The following is a 22,589-nucleotide window of genomic DNA, read 5'->3' as shown; positions in this document are numbered from 1 at the left end:
CAAGGGCTATTTAGTGATCTGTGTGAAGCGGGGTAGTGTCCTAGTTCTTAGTGGATGGATCTCACTTGGCAGCAGCGTTCCCCATCTGAGCAGAGTCCAGGGTTTTAAACAGACAATGGAGAGGAGCTGCCCAGATTAGGCAGCAGCGCATTAGTGAACTGCGGTGCCGGGCTGTTTGCACACAGCAGCTCTGCTTGTGACACGAGCGTGTCCCCAGCAGGAATCCCCAGTGGAGACGGCAGACGGTTAAGCAGGTGACAGCCCTGGTGTCTCATGCGAAGCTGGCACTGTGACAGTGTTTTCTCTGCTTATGTTAGGCTGCTACAAATTTTCAGCAGAGTTTGTTCTTTCATTTTAGTCTTTGTGGGAATGGGGGTGAGTAACTGCATGGGTTGGGATTTTTACCTCTTTATTTCAGGCAGCTTGTTAAAAATTTAATTTTGATTAACAAATGGGGCAGCAAGGGGAACCTTCCTCCTTTGTTTTAAAGACAGATCTCTGTTTTTTCTGTTCTTCTTAGGCTGTGTCCCCATTTGAGTTTCCCAAAACGCCAAGTTCGCAGAATCTCCTCACCCTCTTGGCCCATCAGGGGGTCATGATGACTCCAACACGGAACAAGACCTTGCCAGATCTGAAGGAGATGGGTCATTTCCACTGCCAGCAAACTGGCTTGGGACTGAGGCCTGTGGAAGAGATCAAGGGCAGGTGAGCTATAGTCTGCTTTATACGGTGGTGCTTTGTTCCCTAATATGGGATGGATGGGGCAAATTCCAAACCTCAGCCAACATTTAAACTGTAGTATAGCATCTGCAAACTGCTAGCAGATGTGTAATGTCTTCTGCAGTGGCAGGCCATGGCCTAGATTTTAGAAAATGAAAGATTGTCTGCAGCTTCACACTGCATTTAGTGTCCGGGGTTTCATCAAGTGGGGATCAAGGATTTCGTTATTAGACCAGACTCCTTGCAATTATGCAGATGGCGTCCCTTGCTCTTTGTGGAGCCTGTGCCTGTCGTGGATGAGAGGGCGTTGTGGGTGTTCCTTGGCACCGGTCTTCAGACCAGAGACCTGTTTGAAAGCCACATGCTGACTGTCATGAGCGTTGCGGTATACAAAGTCACTCAGATGTTAGTGTTAAGTTTTTCTTACGTGCCTCTGCAGACTGCAGCTTTCTCCTAAAACTGTAGAGTCCTCCTCTGATATTAGTTTCCATATCTTCTACCAAAGAAGAATGGTGTTACAATAATGCTGTAGTCAGTACTCGCGTTGCTGCAGTTAGTCACAGTAGTTGTATGCAGGAGGTGCTTCAGATGCCCTGTTGAAAGAGGAAGAGTGGTTATTTCAGCTCCAGGCTGTTTGCTGTGTAGTGTGAAGTGGTTGCGGACCAGGAATGGCACACACCGGAGTGGAAGCAGCTGAAACCTTGTGCCTGTTGACTTTCTGCATCATGTCGTATGTCCTCTTTTTAGATCTCTGAGCACAGGCAGGCTCACTGACCTGCTTCTGAAGGCAGCCTTTGGAGCGCAGATCTCCGAAGCTGGCAGCAACGACAGCCTGAACAACGAGAAGCCGATGGAAATTGCAGGTAAGTGAGGAGGCCAGGCAGATCTGGCAGGATGTCCTGGGCTGGGGCGAACAGTTTTCCTGCATGCAGCCATGGGAGGCTGCTTTTCTGGTGGCTTTTGGCAAAGGGAGTGACTGTCGTGTGTGAGGAGAGTAAGGATGTTTGCTTTCTGTTGTGGAGCGCTCGAAGGTCTGTGGGCTACGCTTGCTGTGCAGTTGCTGGCTAGTGGTGTGATTTTTGTAGGCAGGGCTTCCTCTTTTGGCCCCTTCTGAATGTGATAACACGTGGAAGTGGGGACTTTCTGCCAGGCGGTTCGAGTATGAATGGCTCTGCAAGGGTGGGTCTTCCTGGGCTTGCAGGCTGGGAAGCGAGGAGGGGAGAACAGCTGCAGCAGTGCGTAAGGCTGCCCAGGCTCGTGTCCTGTAGTCCAAGCCAGCCTGGCCCACTCGCGTTGCCGGGGGATGCCTCCGAAGGGCGCGCTGGCCTGTGCTGGTAGCCACTGTCTCCCGAGGGAGTCTGCAGGAACATACAACTGCTGGGCGAGGCACCCTGTGCTCGGAGTAACTTTCCTGTAATGCCAGTCTGCACCTTTCAACTGTCTCCCCAGCTCCCTCAGGTGCTTACGGAGGGACCCTGCACTCTGGTGCCCGGGCTGGGGGCTCTGCCAGCCCATCCCCAGTGATTTTTACTGTCGGATCCCCTCCCAGTGGAACAACCCCCCCACAGACCACGAGGACCAGGATGTTTTCAGGTAAAGGGCTGATACCTGCCTGTTCCAGTGGGAATGCCTCGGGGCAGAGCGGTGTGTTGAATTCCTTGGTGCTGGCAGAGGGCTGCTCAGAGCACAGTCCGGAGAGCTCAGCTGGTCTAAATGCCTTTGAGGTTCTCACGCTGGCTACTGCCAGCCCGTTAATTGCTGATAACTGCTTGCACTGGCACAAGGATTGATGCCATATAGTGCTTTTCCAGTACTGGAAGAGAGAGCCAAACTGCTCTTTTACTTCATTTCTCTTTGCTTCAGGAATAATGCTGCAGCTGTTCATAGACCCACTGTTGATAAGTCAACAAACATAAAGATTTTGTTGTGTTCTGATTGTTTTCCCTGTGGGTTTTGGATGAGCTATAAAAGGGGAGCATGACCATCCGTGCCCACCAATTTCAGTGCAGAAGTACCATTAGGAAAGGGCCAGGATGGCTCTGTATGCAAAATTGTTCGTGGTGTTACCTGTACTCTGAGCCGCTGAAGTAGGAAATGGGGCAGTGCACTCCCACTTGACAGATACTTCTTTTGACACTAGTGCTGTGGCCTCGTCAGCCAACAGTTGAGGCTGTGGTAATTGCCCCTTTTGGGATAGTGTGTCTGGGAGCTGGACTCTATGTTCAGTTTAAGAAAGTATTTGGACACACTTATTTGCATTTTTGGCTTGTTTGGGTTCTTGTCTTGGCTGTTCGTCATCTGAACGTAGTCAACTCTGTTGTTCTTAATTACTGCAGGGAAGGTTTGGATGTAACCTTGAATAAGCTGCTTGGCTGGGATGGGGGGACACATGGGCTCAGTTCCTGGGTATGGCTTGGATTTCCATCGTAACTGAAGCCGCTCACATCCTTGATTGTCTGGAAAGTTGGGACCATAATCCTTTCTTTGTCTCATCTGTGTAGAGGGTGAGCTCTGTAGGGCAGGGACTCTTACGAAGTGTCTGACGGGCCTGTAGCACAGTGGGGTTACTGTCCTGGCTACAGCCTCTAGCTACTACTGAACTGTTATGAATAGAGAATTCAGACTGCCTGTGTTGCTTTTGCGTGGATAAGAGCAATTTGGAAGCAGATCCAAGCACCAGTTTTTAGTAGGTTGAAACTTGGATGCTTAAGAATCTGCCGAACAGTCCAGATCTCAGATGGGATGCCTGGAAGAGAAGGCTGTTGAATAATGAACCCACAACACGTACACAGTGTTGGGTCAAGGCAGTCAAAGCAACGCTGCTTGAAAAGCTTTGTGTATTAGGTCTGTGCAGCAACTCCTTTGGTTAATGCACAGAGTGAATGGTGAAAAAGGGAGCCTTGCAAGCTGGAACTCTGCACCCCAAGTGCTTGCACAAGCGATGAGTAAGATCACTTGACAGATACAAAGGCAGAGCCTTTTTGTGAGTCATTGTAACAATTTTTGCAAACAGCCTCTTGGAACTATAAGTTATCCAGAATGTGATATTGTTGGTCCTTCCCTCTGTCAGAAAGATCTGGAAATACTCGGCCAATCTTTGATCCGCTTAGATTTGAAGCATAGCTGCCAACAGGGAGAGAGCTTTGGGAGCAGAGGAGACTGTGCCTCTCTGCAGATCAGTTGTGCATGATGTTGCTGAACCTTCTGAAGGCAGGGTAGGGCAGCAAATGAAATACATGGGTAGAAGAGAAACATCTCCCTGCAGAGGCTCAGTGACAGTGGAGAGTATCGCCTCGGTAGGATTAGCAGAGTATTGTAGCTGGTATTGGCATCCCCCCGTCAGACAGAATATATTCCTCTGTGGCAGCGTGTGAGGGGATGCGAAGCCCTCTGGAAGTGGCAAACGTATTACGAATACCCTGAGGCAGAAACGCCTTTTGAGGTGTCCATCTTTTCTATCCAGTGTGCTCTCAGGATGGATTCAGTGGTCAAGAAGGGGAAAAGATGATGGTGAGGGAATTGTCTGGTGGACACCGTACTTACAGGGTTTCCTGGATCCTGAGGTTAGGGTCTTGGCTCAGCTGAAGTCACTTACTCTCTGCCCAGCCTCCTATTTGTAAAGAGGGGGAAGGGGGAAGCAGAAGTGCAGGGCGTGTGTTGGAAAGCTCTCCTGGTTTGCATGGAAGTGGTCGATGTTTTAAAACCCTGATAAAAGCCTCACTTACCAGAGGTGCTCATCCAGTGACAGTGTAAAAGTTAGGGAACCAGGGTTCAAACCATGCTGAGCTGTGATGGGAAAGTTGGCTATGGCGGCGTATGATAAAAATCAGCCCAAGATATTGTGGCAGGATTCAGAAAGGGTTTGGACAAACAGAAAAAAAGAATGCTTCTGAATTGTCTCCGTAACTGACAGACATTCTGGAAGGTGCATTAAATGTGCTTGAGCTTGTAAGCTGGTCTACCTGAGTCGCTAAGGAGCTGATGTTGGGGAGTGGTTGTTCTGCATCAAGACTCCTTGCGTCTTCCTCTGAAGTCCCTGTTACTGGCTCCTGTCAGATCCAGGATCCTGGATCCTACAGGATTGTCCCCTTGCTGGGTGAGGAATACCTGGCCTAATAGTAATATCTTCAGTAATTCCTTTGCCTATTTTTGTTTTCAGTGGGGTCTTCCAGCTCTCTCAGTTCTGGAGGCTCGTTCACTGGCAGGCACTTGGCGGTGGGAACTGGTGGTGATGCTGTGGAAGGCCCCTCGAGTCTCCGGTATGCTTTTGCTGATCCGATCACCGCCAACCTGGAAGGTGCTGTTACATTTGAGGCCCCAGAGCTGCCCGAGGAGACGCTCATGGAGGTGGGTACATCCCGGGGACTTGTTAGGGGCAAACGACGGGGGGAGTGCAAGGAAAGCAAATCCAGAGGTCAGGCGGCTCCGTGTCTGCAGCCACGGGGCTTGCTTCTGAAGATGGGGCAAACTGGCTTTAAGACACCTAGGCCAGTGCAGTGCTCAGAAAGCCCAGGGCATGTTTAGCACAGTGACTTCTGAGCCTGCTACCACACTGTTTAGTCCATAAGACAGCCCATGACCGGGGTTAAAATTCACCATTTCCAAAGCTGAAATTGCAGGTTGGAAACATCAGTTATCTGATGCATTCTGTATTAACAGCTTCTGCAGAAAACCTGGCTCCTTTGGGCCTTTTCCCTTTTAAAAGGTTCAACATCAGTAATAGCTGACTCGGGAGCGTGAGTGGCTTGGTGTATCAGCTGGCTGCCGGCACTTGGGGAGTCAGGCAGCGATACGGCCTCTGCTGAAAGGATCTGAAAAAATAAACCCGATGCTTCTGTTACTAATGGGGGCGGGGGGACACCACGTTCTGCACCAGAACAGCTGAACCAGATTGTCGAGCTGAAAGGCTGCCAGACTCCCCTCTCTGCAGGCTGAAGGCGGGCTGAAGCAGAGCAAACGCTTTTGAAGCTGAGATATATTTGAAATGTAGGTCAGGCTGCCCATTTGCAGTAGAGGTGGGAGGCAGGTTCAGTCACGGTTTCAGCTCTGCTCATGAGACCTCCTCGGGCTGTCTGGGACCGAGGAAGGCTCTGTGTGTCTGAGTTTTGCTGGTGTTGCTAAAAACCCCTAGATACCCACAGAGATATGCACACATTGTTTTAAGGATGTGGGTTTACTCTTTTACTTCAGATTTAATTTAGCTCAATTTTTTTGTCAATTATGCATTGAATTGCATTCGTTTGCTTAATCACCTGCAGAGCCACAAGGCTAGGACTTTCAGCCTTGATATGATCAAAATAGTAGTGAGTTTAACTGAGCATCCTACCTGTGCGAGGTCCCAGAAGTATGGGGCCCTGCCAGCTGCCACTTCGGATGCTGGTCTGAAGAGAGATATCCTAAGGAAGTGTCAACGTGATCTTCTTAATGGCACTCAGCCCAGCTTCTGTGTCTGTAATGAGTCAGTTGGGTTCGGTCATCATTTCTGCTGAACTCAGTGATCCATTGCATGTCACAAAACCTTGACAGCGTATTTCGAGATCGCTTTGTGCTCTGTGGAGTTGGCCAGAATGCAAACCTGGCAGATTTTCTGATGTCTGCTGCTACTTTCAGGACATTGAAATCTTATGTTTAAGCACCCTTGTTTATCTTGAGCAAAGCTGCCGCATTCAGGTGGGTAGTTTCTTCAATCTTTTTAAGAGTTTCTTTAGGTGCAGACAAGGCAAATTGAAGGCTAGCTTTTAGTTTCTTTTGTGGTGCTTTAAAAACACAACACAGAGGTGGTTACGGAAGGAAAGACTCTTGTTATGCCAAGTGAGGCCATGAATGCCAGCATAATTGATAGAAGCCAACTGTATAAGCAGAGAGGAAGGACTGTGCCTTGGTTAGAGATGCCAGGCTGAGACCAGCAAGACCTCAGCAGTTTCCTGCTCTGCCACAAACTTCTTGTATGACTTGGCAATTACTTAATCTCCAAGTTCCTCCTGTGCTTTTAAAGAAAGTAGAGGAAGAGGGAGATAACACTTTCTTACCTTACTGGACTGTCCAGGTAGTGAGACAGTGGGAGGAGAGATTTGTATTTCAGATAGTCAAAGCTGCCTCAGCGGCCAAGTGTCTGAGCCAGTGAACGAAAACCAAAAGCTTGCAGAACTTGAGCATGGGGGTGGTTTTTGATAAATTCATGTGGGAAGCATCCTTACCAGCCCCCTTTGAGAGATCTGAGCCACTGAATATTTGAAGATCAAGCAGGTTAGCCACTTCTCCGCAGGGAGCATGAACAATGGAGTTGCATCTGATCCAGGCAGCAATTCATTTTCTAGGACCCACAAGCATTCAGTTTTTCCACAAATACTAACTTCCCAAAAGTGTTCTCAGTGACTTGAGCAATGCAGCTGCCCAGAATTGGGATAATCCCCTTTGATCTGTAATAGCAGAGGAAAAACTGCGGTGTTGAAACAAACACAGCGCTTGGTGTGTATGCCCCTCGCTCAGTGGCGAGGAGTTGCAGATAAAAGGTTGTCCTGGCTGTCCCTTCAGAGGACCTCAGCCAGGGCTCCCTGCGCCTGACTGGGAGGCTGTAAGCACCGAGGGCTGGGCTGTGGGATGGGACACACTGTGTTTGCAGTTTTCTCTGGTGTAGGAGGTTGTCACTCTCAGGAAATGCACACCCGCTTTCAGTTTGTACTGTGGTGGGGACCAGGGCTGGGGCCGTGGTACAGATCGTCTCTGCCCCTTCCTGGCTGACTCTGAAGGAGTCCCACAGAGCTGGGATCCTCCTTGGCAAGGGGGCATGTAACTGGAGCAAGTCTCCCCAGCTCCTCCAGGGAGCTGCCTGCAAACTCCTGGCCTGGGACTGTCGTTTGCTGCTGTTACTGTGGAGGAGGAGCTGGAGTGGTGTGGGGGCTTGGAGCTGAGTTTGGCTGTCCCTGCCCAAGGCAGAGGTGTAGGGATTTGGGGGGCCCGGGTGTGATTTCTGTAAGCCGGGATGAGTTGCTGGCACAGCTCTCAGCGAGCAGCTCTCCCCGGCGTGCCAGCTTTCCCTCCGTAACCCCCGCCTCGGCGTCCCTTCAACAGCAAGAGCACACTGACATCCTGCGCAGCCTCCGCTTCACGCTGGCCTTTGTCCACTACGTGATGGAAATTGCCGCCCTGAAAGGCAGCTCCAGCGAGATGAGCAGTTCAGTCACCTCTGAGTACCAGCTCCAGGAGAGCGTGGTGGCCGACCAGATCAGCCTCCTGAGCCGGGAGTGGAGGTAAGGACTGGGCAGAGAGCCTCCCAGCTCCCATGTCTGCTGTCACTCCCTCCCACCCCCCGCATCCTGATGTACCAGAAGTCCTTCGGGACGTGTATCCTGGTCCCATTGATCTCTTTGCCTTGCAATGTGCTTTCTTTGCAGCTATGCAGAGCAGCTCGTGCTGTACCTGAAGGTAGCGGAGCTTCTGTCCTCGGGGCTGCAGATGGCCATAGAGCAGATCAAAGCTGGCAAGCTGTGCCTGTCCTCCACCGTCAAGCAAGGTAAGAGGCCACTGGGCACGTGGCACGAAGGACTCGCCTGGAATGGGAATATGAAAAGTATCGCAAAGGGTATGGAGGGGGTTGAGTGCGCGTGAACCCCCACTGCTATGCCCGCAGGCGTATTTCTTGCTGTCCCCGTGCACAGCTGGGTCTTTTTTATGCACACTGAGGGAAGTGTTCCTCTCTTCCCGTTGACTTCAGGTCTCAAAGCTCTTGCTCGTGCCCCTGTGAGAATCTTCAGCATTAATTACTGAGAGGGGAATGTGTCTTATCTGATTCCTTGTACATCTCTGTCTCAGGTGCTTATTTGTACTTGACGTAAGTCCAACTTAATTACACAGTGTATGTCCTAGGAAGCGCTTACTTGGCAGATGGAGACCTGTTTTGGCAGTGATGGTTTTTCAAGTGAAACAAAAACACAGGAAGTAAAATACTGGTAATGCCAGAGTCACTTCTTCGCTAGTGTTACGGCCTTACATTTGCATCGGACTGGCTGGCTTGTGCTGTGAGCTGGCTATGATTCAGTGATTAGAAAAAATAATTTTAAAACTACCCTTGTAATATTACTGAGGGAGCTTTTTGAAGCACTTGAAGTACTTAACCCATCAGCCACCTTCCCCAAGAGCTTAGTCTTTGAAAGTATGCGTGCTGCCTTGGGATGGGGTGTGAGAAAAGAGAAGTTAAATACAGTGAGCACACGCACGTTGTAGCAGGCAGCATGGAACAAGATGCACGTCTTCCGCGTGCGCAGTCTACCAGGAAAGTTGCCATAACCCCAATAAATCACTCCTTTTCAGGGCAGATTGCAGCTTCTAGATTCGCAGTGTAATTTGCCATTCAGTGTGTGGCAGTTGGGCAAGGCTGTCTTGTCTTGTTTCTTTCCCCACAAAATGCTGCTCCGTTGAGGGTTTTCAGGGCACAGTGAGGCCATGAGGGCTTTCAAGGTACTCGTGTCCCATGTCTATGGAAAAAGCAGAGAAGCACAACAAGACACTGCTCTGGAGTGTCCTTCAGCAGTGTGTGCCTGGCAGGGTCCCTACCCACAGCCATCCTCTTTTTCCTGATAATTTGGGCGCAGCTCGGAGCGCTGATTGGATTCCGTGGAAGAGGATATTGCTGTATTGGTGTGTTGTTTTGGTTTTTAAATAGTCTCTGTTGACTCGCTTCTCATGGAGTTTTTCATTTCACCCTCCTGATGTCACCCATGAGCTTTGGGGTTCCCACTCCCTCTCAAGTTCCTTCTGAGCAAGGGTGATCTGACAAGGGTGACCCCTGGCAGGGTTACGGTTTTGTGCCTTGGTCCTTTTCCCTGATGAAGTGACAGCAGCCTTTCTTCCTGGAGGCAGTCTCTGCTCTGGCGCTCTGCTCTCTTACCTCTGCCTGGAAAGGCTAGATTTAGTCGCAGGGCCTGGCTGTCATGTGAGCTTGCCCCTCTGCATCGTAGCTGAGAGAGGCTGACTCATGGGATGGGTTAATTTGCCTCCCCCAGGAGCAAATTATGCAGCGTGGGTATTTTCAAATGTGCACGTAGCAGTAATACTCATCAGATGTTGGTGGGAGTTTGTATTCAGTACTTTGTGTAGATTGTGCCAGGCAGCTAGGGAGACTCAAGCTGGTGGCATCGCTTGCTGTTTTGGATTGTTATTTAATCCCTAAGAATCATATTTGATTCCTGGTTCTCTGTCCTGTAACCTCACTGTTGGAGCTGCTGTGGTTCAGGAAAGGAGGTGGCTTTTCACAGGCGTCAGTGTCTTGTCTTTTCTGGGACAGGAGAGTCCCGAGAGAGTCTTCCTTGCTTAGTCAGTGCTGCTCATCCACACTTAGCTCCAGCAGCTACCACATGCAAGTCACGTACTTCTTCACAGCACGTCATCACCCGTCAAGTAGCAGAAGCTTTGTATCTGGCACGTCGGTTGCTTCTGGTGGTGCGTGAGACACCTTGCGTGGTGCAGACTGCTCTCTGCCTTGTGGCAGCTGAAGGAAACAAAAATACACCTGGCCTCAGGTGAACTGGGCACAGGTGTAGGTGTTGCCACGTGCAGGCTTATAACTGGTGAAGGTGACAGAGGGAAGGAAAAAGACGCTGTTGGTGCAGCAAGTACTTTCCTGCCAGTCTTTTGGCTTTAAGATAACCCCATTGTCTTGAAGTTACTCATTTGGGGTCCTGTGCATGGAGATTGGGAGGCACAGGGAGAACTGGAAGTAACACCTAAAGCATTTCTTTCCTTTACTGTAGTTGTGAAGAAGCTGAATGAGCTTTATAAATCCAGCGTATCATCCTGCCACTGCCTTAACATGAGGCTCCAGAGGTTCTTCTTGGACAAGCAGAAACTCATGGATCGGATCAACAGCATCACCGCAGAGAAGCTCATCTTCAGCTATGCTGTGCAAATGGTAACAACCATGAATAACCATAGAGTGCCTGGGAGCAGGGTTGGCCCAGAGCCAGCGCCAGGCATCAGCGGGTCCTGCTGGTGGCCTCAGCAGGTGGCTTTACTGCAGCTTCTGGAGCCTGGGCGAGGGAGGTGTTTGCGCAGCTGAGGGGCCATGCTGCGAAAGCTGGGCCTGGCCTGGGAGTAACCTCTTGGCATGGGGTTGTTGCCTGCAGGTGCAGTCTGCAGCCCTGGATGAGATGTTCCATCACAGAGAGGACTGCGCACAGAGGTACCACAAGGCTCTGCTGCTGATGGAGGGGCTCCTGAACATCATCACTGAACAGGGGGACATAGAAAACATCAATAAATGTGAGTGTTCAGTGACTTTTGTTTTTTTCCTCCCACTAGAACGTATTGTTTTTCTAGCTGCATGGAGCAGAAATTTCAGTACCCAGCATCCTTTTTTCCTTTGGGTACATCTTGGTGGACATCGCGGAGATCTCTTGGCTTTTTACAGCTCCTCGCAGCCTGGCCTCCTGCTTTCCCAGCAGGAAGACTGTTAGAAATGCAGGTCCCTGTTCAGAGACATATTTTGAGAGCTTCCCATGCAGAGTGATTGCCAGGGCTTTGCTGGAGCGTTTGACATGTGAAAGAGCTTGCTGAAGGAAGTGGTTTGGCAACAGCAGGGTCCTGGTTTTGGTTTCCAGTGGGAACCATCCCTCTGATTGCATAGGGCACTTGGGAACGTGAAACAGCAGTGGCTGTTGGGCAGAGGTGGCCGATCAGCACAGGGAGGGCTCCTTCCAACACATCTTTTGAACCAGGACTGCTCGCCTGTCTGGTTCCCCAGTCCCAGGCGTGGCTGAGAAGGCAGCAGAAAAATGTTTTTCTCATCAGCAAGCGCCTGCTGTAGCAGTGAAAGCTGAACTCTTCCCTACTTGCTATCATTTGGCTTCCTTTCCTGGGGACAGACGGACCCCTCTGTCTGCTGCTCCGAGCTGTCACCTCTCCCGCTCTCTCCCTTTGTCGTAAGGGGCGTTACTCTCCGCAGCGAGCACATGTGGAGGGGAGAGGACTGACCTGCTGCGAGCGCACTTTCCCTGCCCTTCTGGCTGGGGTTTAATCACTTCTGTCATCTCTCTCTACGAGAGGCAGATGGAGGCGACCCTGCTTCGGCAGGGGGGTTGGACTAGATGACCCACAGAGGTCCCTTCCATTCTGTGATTCTGTGGAGGGGACAGGCGATGGCTGCTGTCTGTTAGAGCAGCCTGGCTTGGCCTTGGCTCTGCTCCGCTGAACCAGCCCCTCGGCAGCAGTCCCCGACGGCGTCGGTGCGGCTGGAGGGAGGGGGCCTCTCCTCTCCCCTGGCCTGTCCTGGGCCAGTGTCTGGGGTGCTGCCGGGCTGCTCTGATCGTCCGTGCAGACAGAGCTCTCCGACAGGTAATGAGAGAAGAGATTTCTGGCTCACAGGCAGTCAGTCAGTTAATTATCACCAACTTTCACAGTTGACACGAGGCTCACTGAAGGAGAGCAAAGGGAGATTGGCAGGTGGTGTGTGGAGGGCTGAGTGAACGGGGAATACTAAGTAGTTTCTATTGTACCGTTGCTTACCAAACCTGAATCACATCTTTTGTCCAAAGATACAGTTAATGCATTTAAGAGATTTTTTTTCCCAGTTGATATCCTGGCATTCCCTGTTTTACCCTATGTTCCACCTCCCTGACTGAGCTGTTCTCTGGTAGGCTGTAGTGGGCATGCATTTCATTTTAGATCTCAGGTGTATGATTGGTTATTTCTGAAAAGTAAAATGATTAACTTAGAAATACAGCAAGTCTTCCTGTGAGAGGAATGAATTCCACCAGACGTTTAGCTTTTGAGAGAGTCTTGGGCTCAGGCAATGAGGCCCTGGCGCTGACCAGGCTGGACTGGGCTCGGTCTCTCAGTTGTAAGCCGTGACAAATGGCATTGGAGACCTTGCATCATCTTGCCTGCTGGCAAAAGCTGCGCCAATAACTAAAAGTTGAATAAATTGTTCCCAGCGGACGGTGGTTCTTTATAACATCTTGATGCTTGTGTCAGAACTGCTGCCTCCTGGCTTTCGTTGTTGGATCTCCAGTAATTCAACCTTTCAACCTGTCCCTTCCCAGCGTGGCGTCTGCAGTCAGGTCCTCGCCCAGTCTAAATCAGTACGTGGTAATGATTCTCGAAGGGCTGCTTAGATTTGCTGAAGTTCTGCCTTTTTTTTGAATCTCCAGCATGTTTTGGTAGTCTTTATATTGCTGGGAAAATGAGAAGCTGATTTCATTTGTTGTTTTTTTTCCATTGCAGGTAAACTGTGCATCGAGCGCAGGCTGTCAGCTCTGCTGTCGGGGTTCTGCGCCTGATTTCACTGTTCTTGTTCCTCACGCACTTCGCCCCAGCTGATCACTTTGTTTCCGAGGGCCTGCTGCTGTGGTGAGAAACGATTTTGGCAGTGGGAGACCTGGAGGATGAACTGCTCAACGTTTCGTATTTTGACGTTTTGGGAAGTTGTTCCACAGACTCGGATTCCTTCGTGGGAATGTGCGACTGCAGCAAGCACAAATACTTCCCTGCCCAAAGGCCTGGGTGAAGACGTAGCTGATGTGGAAGGGTTTCCCTTGTTGGCAGAGGGGACGAAGGATGGAAGTCTGCTTCTTCCCAGCACTTTGAAGGATAAGACTGCTGCCTATCCCTCTTGCTTAAGAACAGGGTATTCCAGTGCTGTGTCCATTGCAGGCGATGGATGTACTGAAACTGCTGGCTTCAGTTCATGTTGGAGGGTGTGGTTCAGAAGTCAAGGCCAGTTTGTGTACTTTCCCCCGCCCAGCTGATAGCCAGGCATCTTCGAGCCTCCCGGCACCCCGAGGCTCCCCTGCTTTCTCTCCTTCGTCGCCTTCTCACGCGCGTTTATGCCTTGGAGTGCTCTCGGAGGGGCGGAGGAGGGAGTCAGCTCGCTTTTGCCTGAGCGATGCTGAAGCGGCTCCCACCTCACAGACTTGCCGAGCGAGGCAGAGGACATGCCGCTGCTGGGGACGTTGGCAACTCCGGTGGCTGCTGTGTGGGCTGCCTCTGCCCGGCAGGGCGAGCGGCATGGGGAGGGACTCTGCGGGAAGCGGGAGGACGCCAGAAAGTGCAACGCTCCTGCGTTTGACAGATGCCAAAATGGATCCGTTCCTCCCTTGGTCCCCACACTCGGTGGGATCAACATGGAAGACTCCTGGCTGTCCAGCTCGGGCTGTCGTTCCGCATCAACCGGGAGGCAGCACGGGCGCTGTCCTGCTGTCAGCTTGTGGCTCGATCACCCCTCTCCTGGAGCCCTCACCCCACCCCGGACTGAAAACACTAGCTTTGTGAATCAAAGGAGCACTTTACACACTATGGGAACTTTGAGAAGTTGACTTTGCATCACACAACAACCCAGGAACATCGCGACTGTTAGGAATGCTGTTCCTTTTATTCCTTTCCTTGCTTCCTGGTTGTTTTATTGCACTACGTGTGTGCGTATATTAATATGTATTCCTAAGGGCGAATATATATTGATATATATATATGGTTTGTGTGTAACTGTACGTATTTAACTGTACTGTATCTTGGGAGGGCGAGGCAAGAAGCACTGCAGTGTCTTTGCTGTTCCTCCTCCACACCAGGCAAAGCTGACTTGCAGTCTGGCAGTATCACGATTTGTTTTGTTTTGTTTTATTTAAATGTTCTTTTAAGGACAGTCAGTATAAAGCTCCGTGCTTTTTAAGAGCTCGAGAACAGGTGTTAAGATCCTACACACTTGGAATTGGAAATGCATTTTTTAAGAAGTTTTATTTGCTGCTTCATTTTTTTATAAAGAATTCTTGTAGTGTTCACTTTTATGTTCAGCATTTCTTTTAAGGAGACTGTAGCCAAATGAGACTGCAGGTGCGAGTGGCTCGAGTTCTGGTTGAGGCTTCGGATGCTGTGAGCATGTGCGTGAGAGGATAGCTGGCTGCCTTTCCGTCTGTCTGCGTGCGCGTGTGTGTCTTAATTTATCAGAGTCGTGGCAGTATTTTGGTAGCGCTGGGCAGAGAAGTATCTTTGAAAGCAACTCGAAACCTCAGGCTTTGTTTTTGGGGATCTGAAAATATTTTGCACGTGGTGGTTAAGTCCTCATTGCTTTTTTTTTCTCTCAATATTGGCACGTTCAGTGTGATACTTTACAAGGGTTTCAGGAGCAACTTAATTGACTTTGGAGCTGGCATCATCTTTGGCGACATGGGCGTTTCTGATCACAGAGCAGAAATGCCAATAAAGAGATGTAAAAATATTTCTGATTACCCCCACCAGGGAAGTTGAAGTGTAGCTTTCATAAATGCTTCAGTATTGGGCTGCTGCTGCATCGTACGTTCACAGCCTGCTGCTTCTGTGGCCGTTTATGCTTGTGCCTGAGGAAAAAAGGAAAAGAAAGAACAAAAAAGAGGCAAAAACAACCGACCAGCCGCCCCCCAGCCTGTGGACAGAAATGCCGCGGAGACCCAGACTGCTTCCGAAAGGCTTCTCCCAGTTCTGCGAAGGGCTGTGCTGCAGGCCAGAGCGGCGTGCCGGGAGGCAGCACGCCAGCACTAAGCCAGCAGTGACCCTGCCGTGCACACCCCGAACCGCCCCGGCAGCCCCCCCCAGGGGAAGGCAGCCCGGGGTCCACAGCTCTGCCGCGGGTGGGATCGGCCGTGTGTGTGGCAAGCTCAGCACTAACCTTCCGGCTGTACTTCATTACTTGAATGTATCAAAATTGCCCACGCTCAATGTATACAAGTATATATCGCTCCAAAAAATTGTGGTTTACAGACCTACAACCAATATATATATATATGTACGTGTTTGTGTATATACATACAAAGATGTGTGTGTGTGTGTGTATGTACAGATACACATGCAAACACAAACGTGTATATATATGTTTTCTCTCAATACTTGAAACTTAGCCACTGTGCTTGAATTAAAAAAAAAAACAAAACACAAAAAAAACCCAAAAATGGGACAAAAAAAAAGGAAAAAAGAAAAAACAAATCAGACAGGTGATTTATTTTGCCATCACTTCAGTGACTTTCTTTTTTATCTAACTGCATGTAGCGTGAAACCAACTTTTTTGGTGAAAGATATTTATTGCTTTGTAGACAATAAGGTATGCAAAAAAAAAAAAAAACCAAACCCCCAAAACCAACCCCCAACCATTGTTGAAGTTGCTAGTGTAGTCCACCTGCTATTGTCATGGCTTTGTTACTGTTGCAGCGTTTGTGTCTAACGTCTTTAATAGATTTCAAGAAACCTCAGTCTAATAAAGATGTACCTTCAGGTTTGTGAGAGCGTATGATGATGTTCTGTATAAGGTAATGCTTGATACTTTGTCAACATTTTTTTTATTTGTGTTTTGTGTGACTTTTTTTTGGCTTTAAATTGTACAACACCAATTTAAGAAAATAAAATTGATTTGAAATTGTTAGCGGGCAGTTTTCAGTACTTTATAATTCCAGTTAGTGCAGTATCTGAGGGCGGGATTTAATGTGTTTGGTTCTACCAGCCGTAACTTTCAGGTGGAAGAGTGCCGTTACCCCCTTCTCGCAGAGAGCAAAGCTTGGGATGGAAAAGCTGCGTTGCTGAAGCCACACATGGAGCCGCTGGCTTTGGGACAGTTGAAGCCAGCTTCTGGGCGGGAGCTGTAACGACCGCTTCCCCTGTCCTTACCGGGCTGTGCTCTCCGCTGCTGCGGGTCGAAGCTGTCTCACGAGTTGGTCGCAGGGCCCTGCCCCTCCGGGTAGGTGCTGGAATTCCGCCCAAGTCGCAGGGTTTGCAGGATCAGCCGCTCGGAGCTGTCGATTGCTTGGCACTGCAGCACGAAGCCCGCTGGAGCAGGGGTGTCTGATGGCCACGCGGAAGGGGCAGGGCTGGCGGTAGGTTCGTGGCGGTGTTTGTAGGAGACCTAATAGTTACGCACTATTTTAAACTCTAGCTTGTTGCTGTGCAAGAGAGGTACTTGAAGTGTGAGTATAGTGATAACATTTAGGTAGTTTTAATTAAGATTAAATACTTTCCTGCTGTGTTTATACTCATTGCAGTTTGTTATTTGAACGGAATGCCACATGGTGTAGTTTTCTGTTGCCCACGTAGCTATGCAAAAAGTCACTGAACATGGCAAAAAGTACAACAAGGATACTGTGAGCATTGGTTGTGACTTTGGGTGCAAGACAGGTAGTTGTAATCCCTGCTCTGTCTGAATCAGAATATTCTATGATGAAAAGCTGAGCTCTACATCTGGGGCGTGAGAGAGGTCCTGAATTAATTTGTCCAGTCCTTCCACTCTTGCAGAAACTTAAGCAACAGAGGTGTTGACTTTCAGGAGCCAGATTCCATAATTCCACCAAACGTTTCCCAAAGCGCTGCTTGCTGGATCGTGCACGTTATTGTTGGCCATGAGCATCCCTGGGGAGAGTCCTGCCCACCAGCCCCTGCGTGACTCAGCATCACCCCGTGCAGTTACTGGACTGTATTGTGTTTTTGTAAGAAAAGACCCTGTTTCAAAATCTTAAATTTACCATGAGCTGGAATTGTTTTTTCTTCCCCAGCCCTATTTATAACTCCTGTTTCCTGCCCCTGCCTTTCCCACCGCAGGGAACTGGACGCTGCTTGTTCGCTCCGTGAGAACGGTCCTGCCTGGAAGCGCCGGGCTCCGGGCTGTCGTCATTTGCGCAGACTCGTGTGTGGGGACAGTCGATTCCGTGTCCCTGCAGAGTCACGCCACGCTGCGGCTGCAGCAGTGCTGGGGCAGCTCTGGGAAGCTGCTCTTTGGTGTGGTGGAAGCATCGTGGTGGTCCAACCCGGCCCAGATCCTGTGGCAGCCCTTGGAAAGCTGGTCAGAGCTCAATAAATATAACTGCTGGGGTTGCTTAGAGGCTGGCAGCTCAGCACACTTGGGTCTTTGCTTTTTGGGGTTTTAGTGGGGGTTTTGCAGGTTGTTTTGTTTGTCTTTTTTCATGTATAAAGCCCCCTTTTGTGGAAAAACTTTGTGTGTGTGTTCCCTGCAGCACGGGATTGAGGTAAAGAACACATACATCCAAGTTTCTGATGCTGAGGGTAAGGGAGGAAGTTTCTTCTGAAGCTGTGTGTGAAGAAGTTTAAAGGTTCGGGTGGAAAACCTGTGGCCAAATGAGAGACAGAGAACTGTGTGTCACATGCCCGTGCAGATAGAGAATACTCTGCTGAATCCATGGGAAGCTTTCACAGGGGGCAGAGCAGAGGGGGAAAGTGCTAGCTGGGAAGGTATAAACAACAGAAATAAATAGTCCCTTCGAAAGGCACTAAACAGTGGGGCCTGAACAGTTCATAAGCACCAGTGGAAATTGCACAACTTTCTAGATGTTGACTATGACGTTACACTGCTGTTGGAGAAAACAAACCCAAGCAATTCTTCCAGGGCATTTGGCTTCATTCCCGCATTTTATATTTAGTTGTTGGTAAGTACGTCAGCAAAAACATGCTCATTCAACTCTGAAAGATCAGAGCTGGCGTAGTGACATCAAGGAAGCAGAAGTGGGTGGGTGTGTGTTGAATCAAGGCAATACAAAGATCAAGCGTTCAGCTTCTGGTTACCAGCTCTCTTAAAGCTTTGACGGGGAGTTAACTCCTTCACAGCCTGTCATAACACAGTGTAACTCCTTCACAGCATAGTGTAGCTCTGTGGTGTTCAGCTTGGTGCGGTGTTCTCCTCCGCCCTGCGCAGGCCGTGCCGGGCTGCAGCGCGCTCCCCTGTGCTGGCTGGTGGTCCCGCTCGCTGGAGCGGGGTGAGTGGTCCAGGGAGCTGTAATGGCAGAGGGGTTCTGCCGGAGGAGGGGAAGGGCTGCGCAGCGGGGAGGCAATGCACTGCCAGAGCTCTGCAGGGCAGGAGCTGGTGCTCTCCAGCATTTATTTGAATTTATTACCATAAATGTAGCACTGATGATGGGTGCCGCTCCCTGGATGAGGAATGGCACGTAGTGCAGGGATACAAACTTCCCTGGGACGTTTCTGTTCTAAAAACAGCATTTTTAGGGACAATAGAGTCAGAACCACTCCCCCTCCTGGGAGCTGAAACCTGGCAGGGGATTTGGATGCTTTCAGAAAACATGTTAAATATCACATTTCTAAGAAAGAGCTTAAGCAAATAATGTCAAACACAGGTTTCTGCCCTTACTGTGGACAGAGGGTAACCGAGTTTCCAAATGTTCACAGTTGTCCCTCGTGAGCCCTCACTGAGACCCAGACACTACTGTTAGAGATCCCTGGGAGCTGGACCCAGCCACCTCTCGCGTTGTTAAACATGCCTGGCTGCGTCCACAGCACGGCTCAGACCCAAAGTCCTGGTGCAAGAAGAGTCAGCTCCCAAAAAAGTCATTCCCGAGTCTGCAGTGCACGAGGCAACGCACCGCAGACCTATGGCACGTGGGGTTTGTGGCTTCAGCTACTTCTCAGCATTAGCTATGCGTATTTGCTTCCATGGGCAGAGGGGTCGTTCATACTCTGTGGCAGGGAATTACAACTCTGCTAGGGTTCCTGCTGCAGGTGGTCTTCAAACACGAGTGAATTGTTGCTGGAATTCTCCCAATTCAGATCTTGTTTTAGGCAGCTGAGTCACTTCCAAGTGAGGAAGGACTGCTCCGTGTTACACCAGGAGCACCTGGTGGAGAACACTTGACTTGGTCTCAGCAGGGAGTATTCTTCACAGCGGAAAGAGTTCCCAGCTCTTTTCCCTCATATTCAACTGCGTGCTTGTTTCCAGCTAATGCCCTGATAACACAACTGCTGGGGAGCTGCCGGCTGTGGTACTCCTTGTCCCTTGCAGGGCAGCATGTCTCCAGCTCCCAGCGTGGAAGTGAATGGCTTTTCGCTGCAACGTTCAGTACCTCCTGAGCTTCTAGTCCCATGCAGCAAAGAATGTTTCTCCAAATGACAAAAATTTGTCTCCCCAAACATGCTTTGGATTTGCTTTCCCAGCTCTGCAATGACGATCTTTCCGCTGCAGCCTCAGGATACACCCTAACCCTCACCCCGACCTCATTTCCGGGGGACCGATGGGCTGTGGGTTTTCATCCTCCACTGGAGCTGGCTGCTGCAGCTGATCGCTGGGTACGCTGCACCCCGCAGCCCTCAAACTCATCAGGGGTCAGTTGAGCAGGTTTTCATCTTCCCTTTAACAAAACAATTTGAAGACAATGTCCTTCGAGACACAATGTTTCTTCAGAGCTTTTTTTTTATTGATTTAAAAGAAATTATACTTCTCTGAAAAGTTAAAGCAAATCCTCTTGAAACAAATTTGTCATTTTTCAAAGCGGGCCATGGGAAGGGAGATGAGCAAGTCACTGGGGTCACACTGCCACAGCGAAGAGGAGCAGGCCGCTCGGGGAGGGGAAGGCCAGCTGCCACGGGGCTGCCATCGCCCTGCCAGCCGGAGGTGGAAGGACCGAGGCAGCCGGGCCGGGGCCAGGGCCGGTGGCAGGGCCGGCTCCTCGCCCTGCGGAGCCCACCCCAGCCCCGGGGCAGTGGCAGGTTTGCGGCCCTGGTGAGCAGTGTGACCCTGACAGGGAGGGATGCCGCGAGGAACTGCCCCAGAGATGCTTTGAAGGACCCCCTGTGAGCTCTCTTCTGATTTTGAGTGAGAGTTGGTACCTATGTCATTATGGAAACAAAACTGATACGCCTCAAGACCTGACTGTCCTCGACGCCCTGTCCTGCAGCTCTTTGCTCCCTGTGCTGGCCAGCTGCTTGACAAAGGCGTAATCGCCCGCGAGTCCCCAGATGCACTCGTACCTAGAAAGCTTTTACGAGGCTGATTTCACTGCTGAGTAAACTTGATGGCAGCACTCTCACTTAAGGCCAAGCAGATGTACCACTCAATGTACTTTCATTTTATCAGTCCTATTAAACACACATGAAACGTTCTGCTCCTCACACAAACAGCAGGGAACTTTGCGAATTGTTTGCACTGATTCCAATTTAGCCCTGGGTATGTGTGTGAAATGAATGAAACCTCTTGTTAATTCAGTTCCTGAAGATGCTGGGTGCTTGCTGTGAATTGCAAATCAAATCCAAGCAAGCGCGATGGCTTCGCAGACCCCACACGGCGATCTGCAATTGGACCTTCTGCTCCACGCCAGGAACAGCAGCCGTGTCTCTGCTGTCTTTCCCCTTGTTACACATCCCTGAGGGTCTGCCTCCTCGGTGCCGACTCCCACAGAACTGACAGTCACTTTAATTTCTCCTTGCCTTCCGTAGCTACCTGTTTAAAAATAAAATAGACAAATTAAGAAGAAAGAGGCAGCACGTGCCGTGGCAGATTGAGAGCAGAGCTTGTGCTGCCTGTTTTGAAGCTCCCTTGCTGCTCTTGGAATGGGTAAGGGGCTGGGGCAGCAAAGCTTTTCCTTCCTGGGGATATCCATTCAGTCCTCCTCCTGTCCCACCACTGTTTTTCCATATGGCCTGGAGCCTTCTTCCCTCTCTCAAATTTAGCTGAAATGAGCCAAATTCAGAAATCACGGCAGGGAGGGAGGAGGAAGAGATGGCACTGGGCAGACAGGCAGTGCGATTGCGTAAGCTTCACTTCCTAAGGAAATGAGGCAAAAAAAGATTCAGACGCCCTGGTCGAAGCGATAGAGAAATTTGTATTCCCGTTTCCCTTGGCAGCAGCGCTGTGTTGTGACAGGCAATCTTTTATCACTTCTCTAAACAAAGCACAGCTGGGACCGTGTGATAAATCTTCCACTTGCCCAACACCGCTACTGAAATAACTCAGAAGTGTTAGTTCAGAAAAGGACGTGCTGCATTTCTTCCCCTTATTAGCAGAAACAACAAGCCTGCGTTTGATAATCTGGCCTGCTTGGAAACGCCAACCCTTCCATTTTCCATTTGAATGAACAAATGGAGCTCTCTTGTGCTAATCTCGCAGCGTGCCAGGGAACCCAGGCCCTCTCTGGTAGCTCCGTCCTATAAAGCACTGAAGCTTGTAGCATAATAACACAACTTCCAGGTGCATTTGGCTTTTCAGGAGGTACATGCTGTTGCCTGATAAGGGTGTCTGTTGTACTCCGCCTTCCCATTAAGCGCATCACTGCAGATAAAACTTGTTGCAGAAGACATGAGCGCAAGGATTGCTTGAGAAAACAGGCTGGAGGGAAACCTGACGGGAAAACAAAACCGTTGGTACCGGCACAAGCAGAAGCTGCGCGGAAAGGGGGCAGCAGGGGCCAACGCTACATTGGGAAAGGAACCGTGAGCTTTTAACGACAGATTTGTGTGTCCTGGCAAAATACTTCCTCCCACTCGCTGTCCTCGCCTCACTGCGACTGCAAGGCTGTTGGTAGTGCTGGTTTCCCCGGGTGGCTTTGTAGGCGAAAACTGGGCTGGTTTACTTATCCAGCTGATATTTACTGCAGGAATGCATGCGTTAGTTCGCCTTTTTCCCCTGCTTTTGTTCGATTTAACAGCTCGACGGGCTTTTTGCCGAGAGCCCGCGTCCCGCGGGGCCGCCCCTGAGGCCCGCACGGGAGGCGGCCCGGGCCGCAGGCTCCAGCGCCCGCCCGTCAGGCTGGAAGTCCCGGAGCAGCCCGCGGGTCGCCTCGCCGTCCCCTTCCCGACTGCAGAGCAAGGCTTGCCGCCCAGCCAGACGCGCCGGGAAGGACGGGGCTCGCTGCGAGGCGCCCGCGGGGCCGGGCTGGGCCGCTGACGGGGAGGGCTTCGGCCCTGCCGTTACAGAACGCGCTGCCTCCCCCCCCGGCCCTTCGGACGCCCCGAGGGGGAATCTTCGCCCCGGCACAGCGAGGCCTGCCGGGATCGCTGCTAGCGAGGGGCCAGAGCTTCTCCCCGCTGGGCTCCGGGGCTGCCGGACCGGGCCGCTCCCCTCATCCGCTCAGCGCCGCCCCCCTCAGCGCCGCTCCGCCCCTCGCCTCGCCGTGTCCCCGCGCGGCCGC

At 50.7% G+C, this 22,589-nt stretch overlaps 1 protein-coding gene across 4 annotated transcripts in view; it reads left to right on the top strand.

The window, feature by feature from the left end:
- ULK1 (unc-51 like autophagy activating kinase 1) overlaps window positions 1-16,096 on the top strand; it is an 86,502-nt gene extending 70,406 nt beyond the window's left edge. For 3 of the 4 annotated variants that reach the window (XM_075434520.1, XM_075434523.1, XM_075434522.1), the window contains 9 exons: window positions 521-705; window positions 1,468-1,583; window positions 2,170-2,313; window positions 4,880-5,067; window positions 7,792-7,970; window positions 8,115-8,233; window positions 10,470-10,627; window positions 10,842-10,977; window positions 12,937-16,096. In XM_075434520.1, the coding sequence (XP_075290635.1) occupies window positions 521-705; window positions 1,468-1,583; window positions 2,170-2,313; window positions 4,880-5,067; window positions 7,792-7,970; window positions 8,115-8,233; window positions 10,470-10,627; window positions 10,842-10,977; window positions 12,937-12,992 (1,281 nt within the window). In that variant the 3' untranslated portion in view covers window positions 12,993-16,096. The remainder of the gene's footprint in view (window positions 1-520; window positions 706-1,467; window positions 1,584-2,169; window positions 2,314-4,879; window positions 5,068-7,791; window positions 7,971-8,114; window positions 8,234-10,469; window positions 10,628-10,841; window positions 10,978-12,936) is intronic. The other variant, XM_075434521.1, reaches the window with a different exon arrangement.
- Window positions 16,097-22,589: the final 6,493 nt, after the last annotated feature.

The sequence above is a fragment of the Opisthocomus hoazin genome, chromosome 13 (assembly GCF_030867145.1).
Source record: "Opisthocomus hoazin isolate bOpiHoa1 chromosome 13, bOpiHoa1.hap1, whole genome shotgun sequence".
Lineage (NCBI taxonomy): Eukaryota > Metazoa > Chordata > Aves > Opisthocomiformes > Opisthocomidae > Opisthocomus > Opisthocomus hoazin.
Note: the sequence above shows the minus strand (reverse complement) of the source record. Positions and strands in the feature narration are given on the sequence as shown.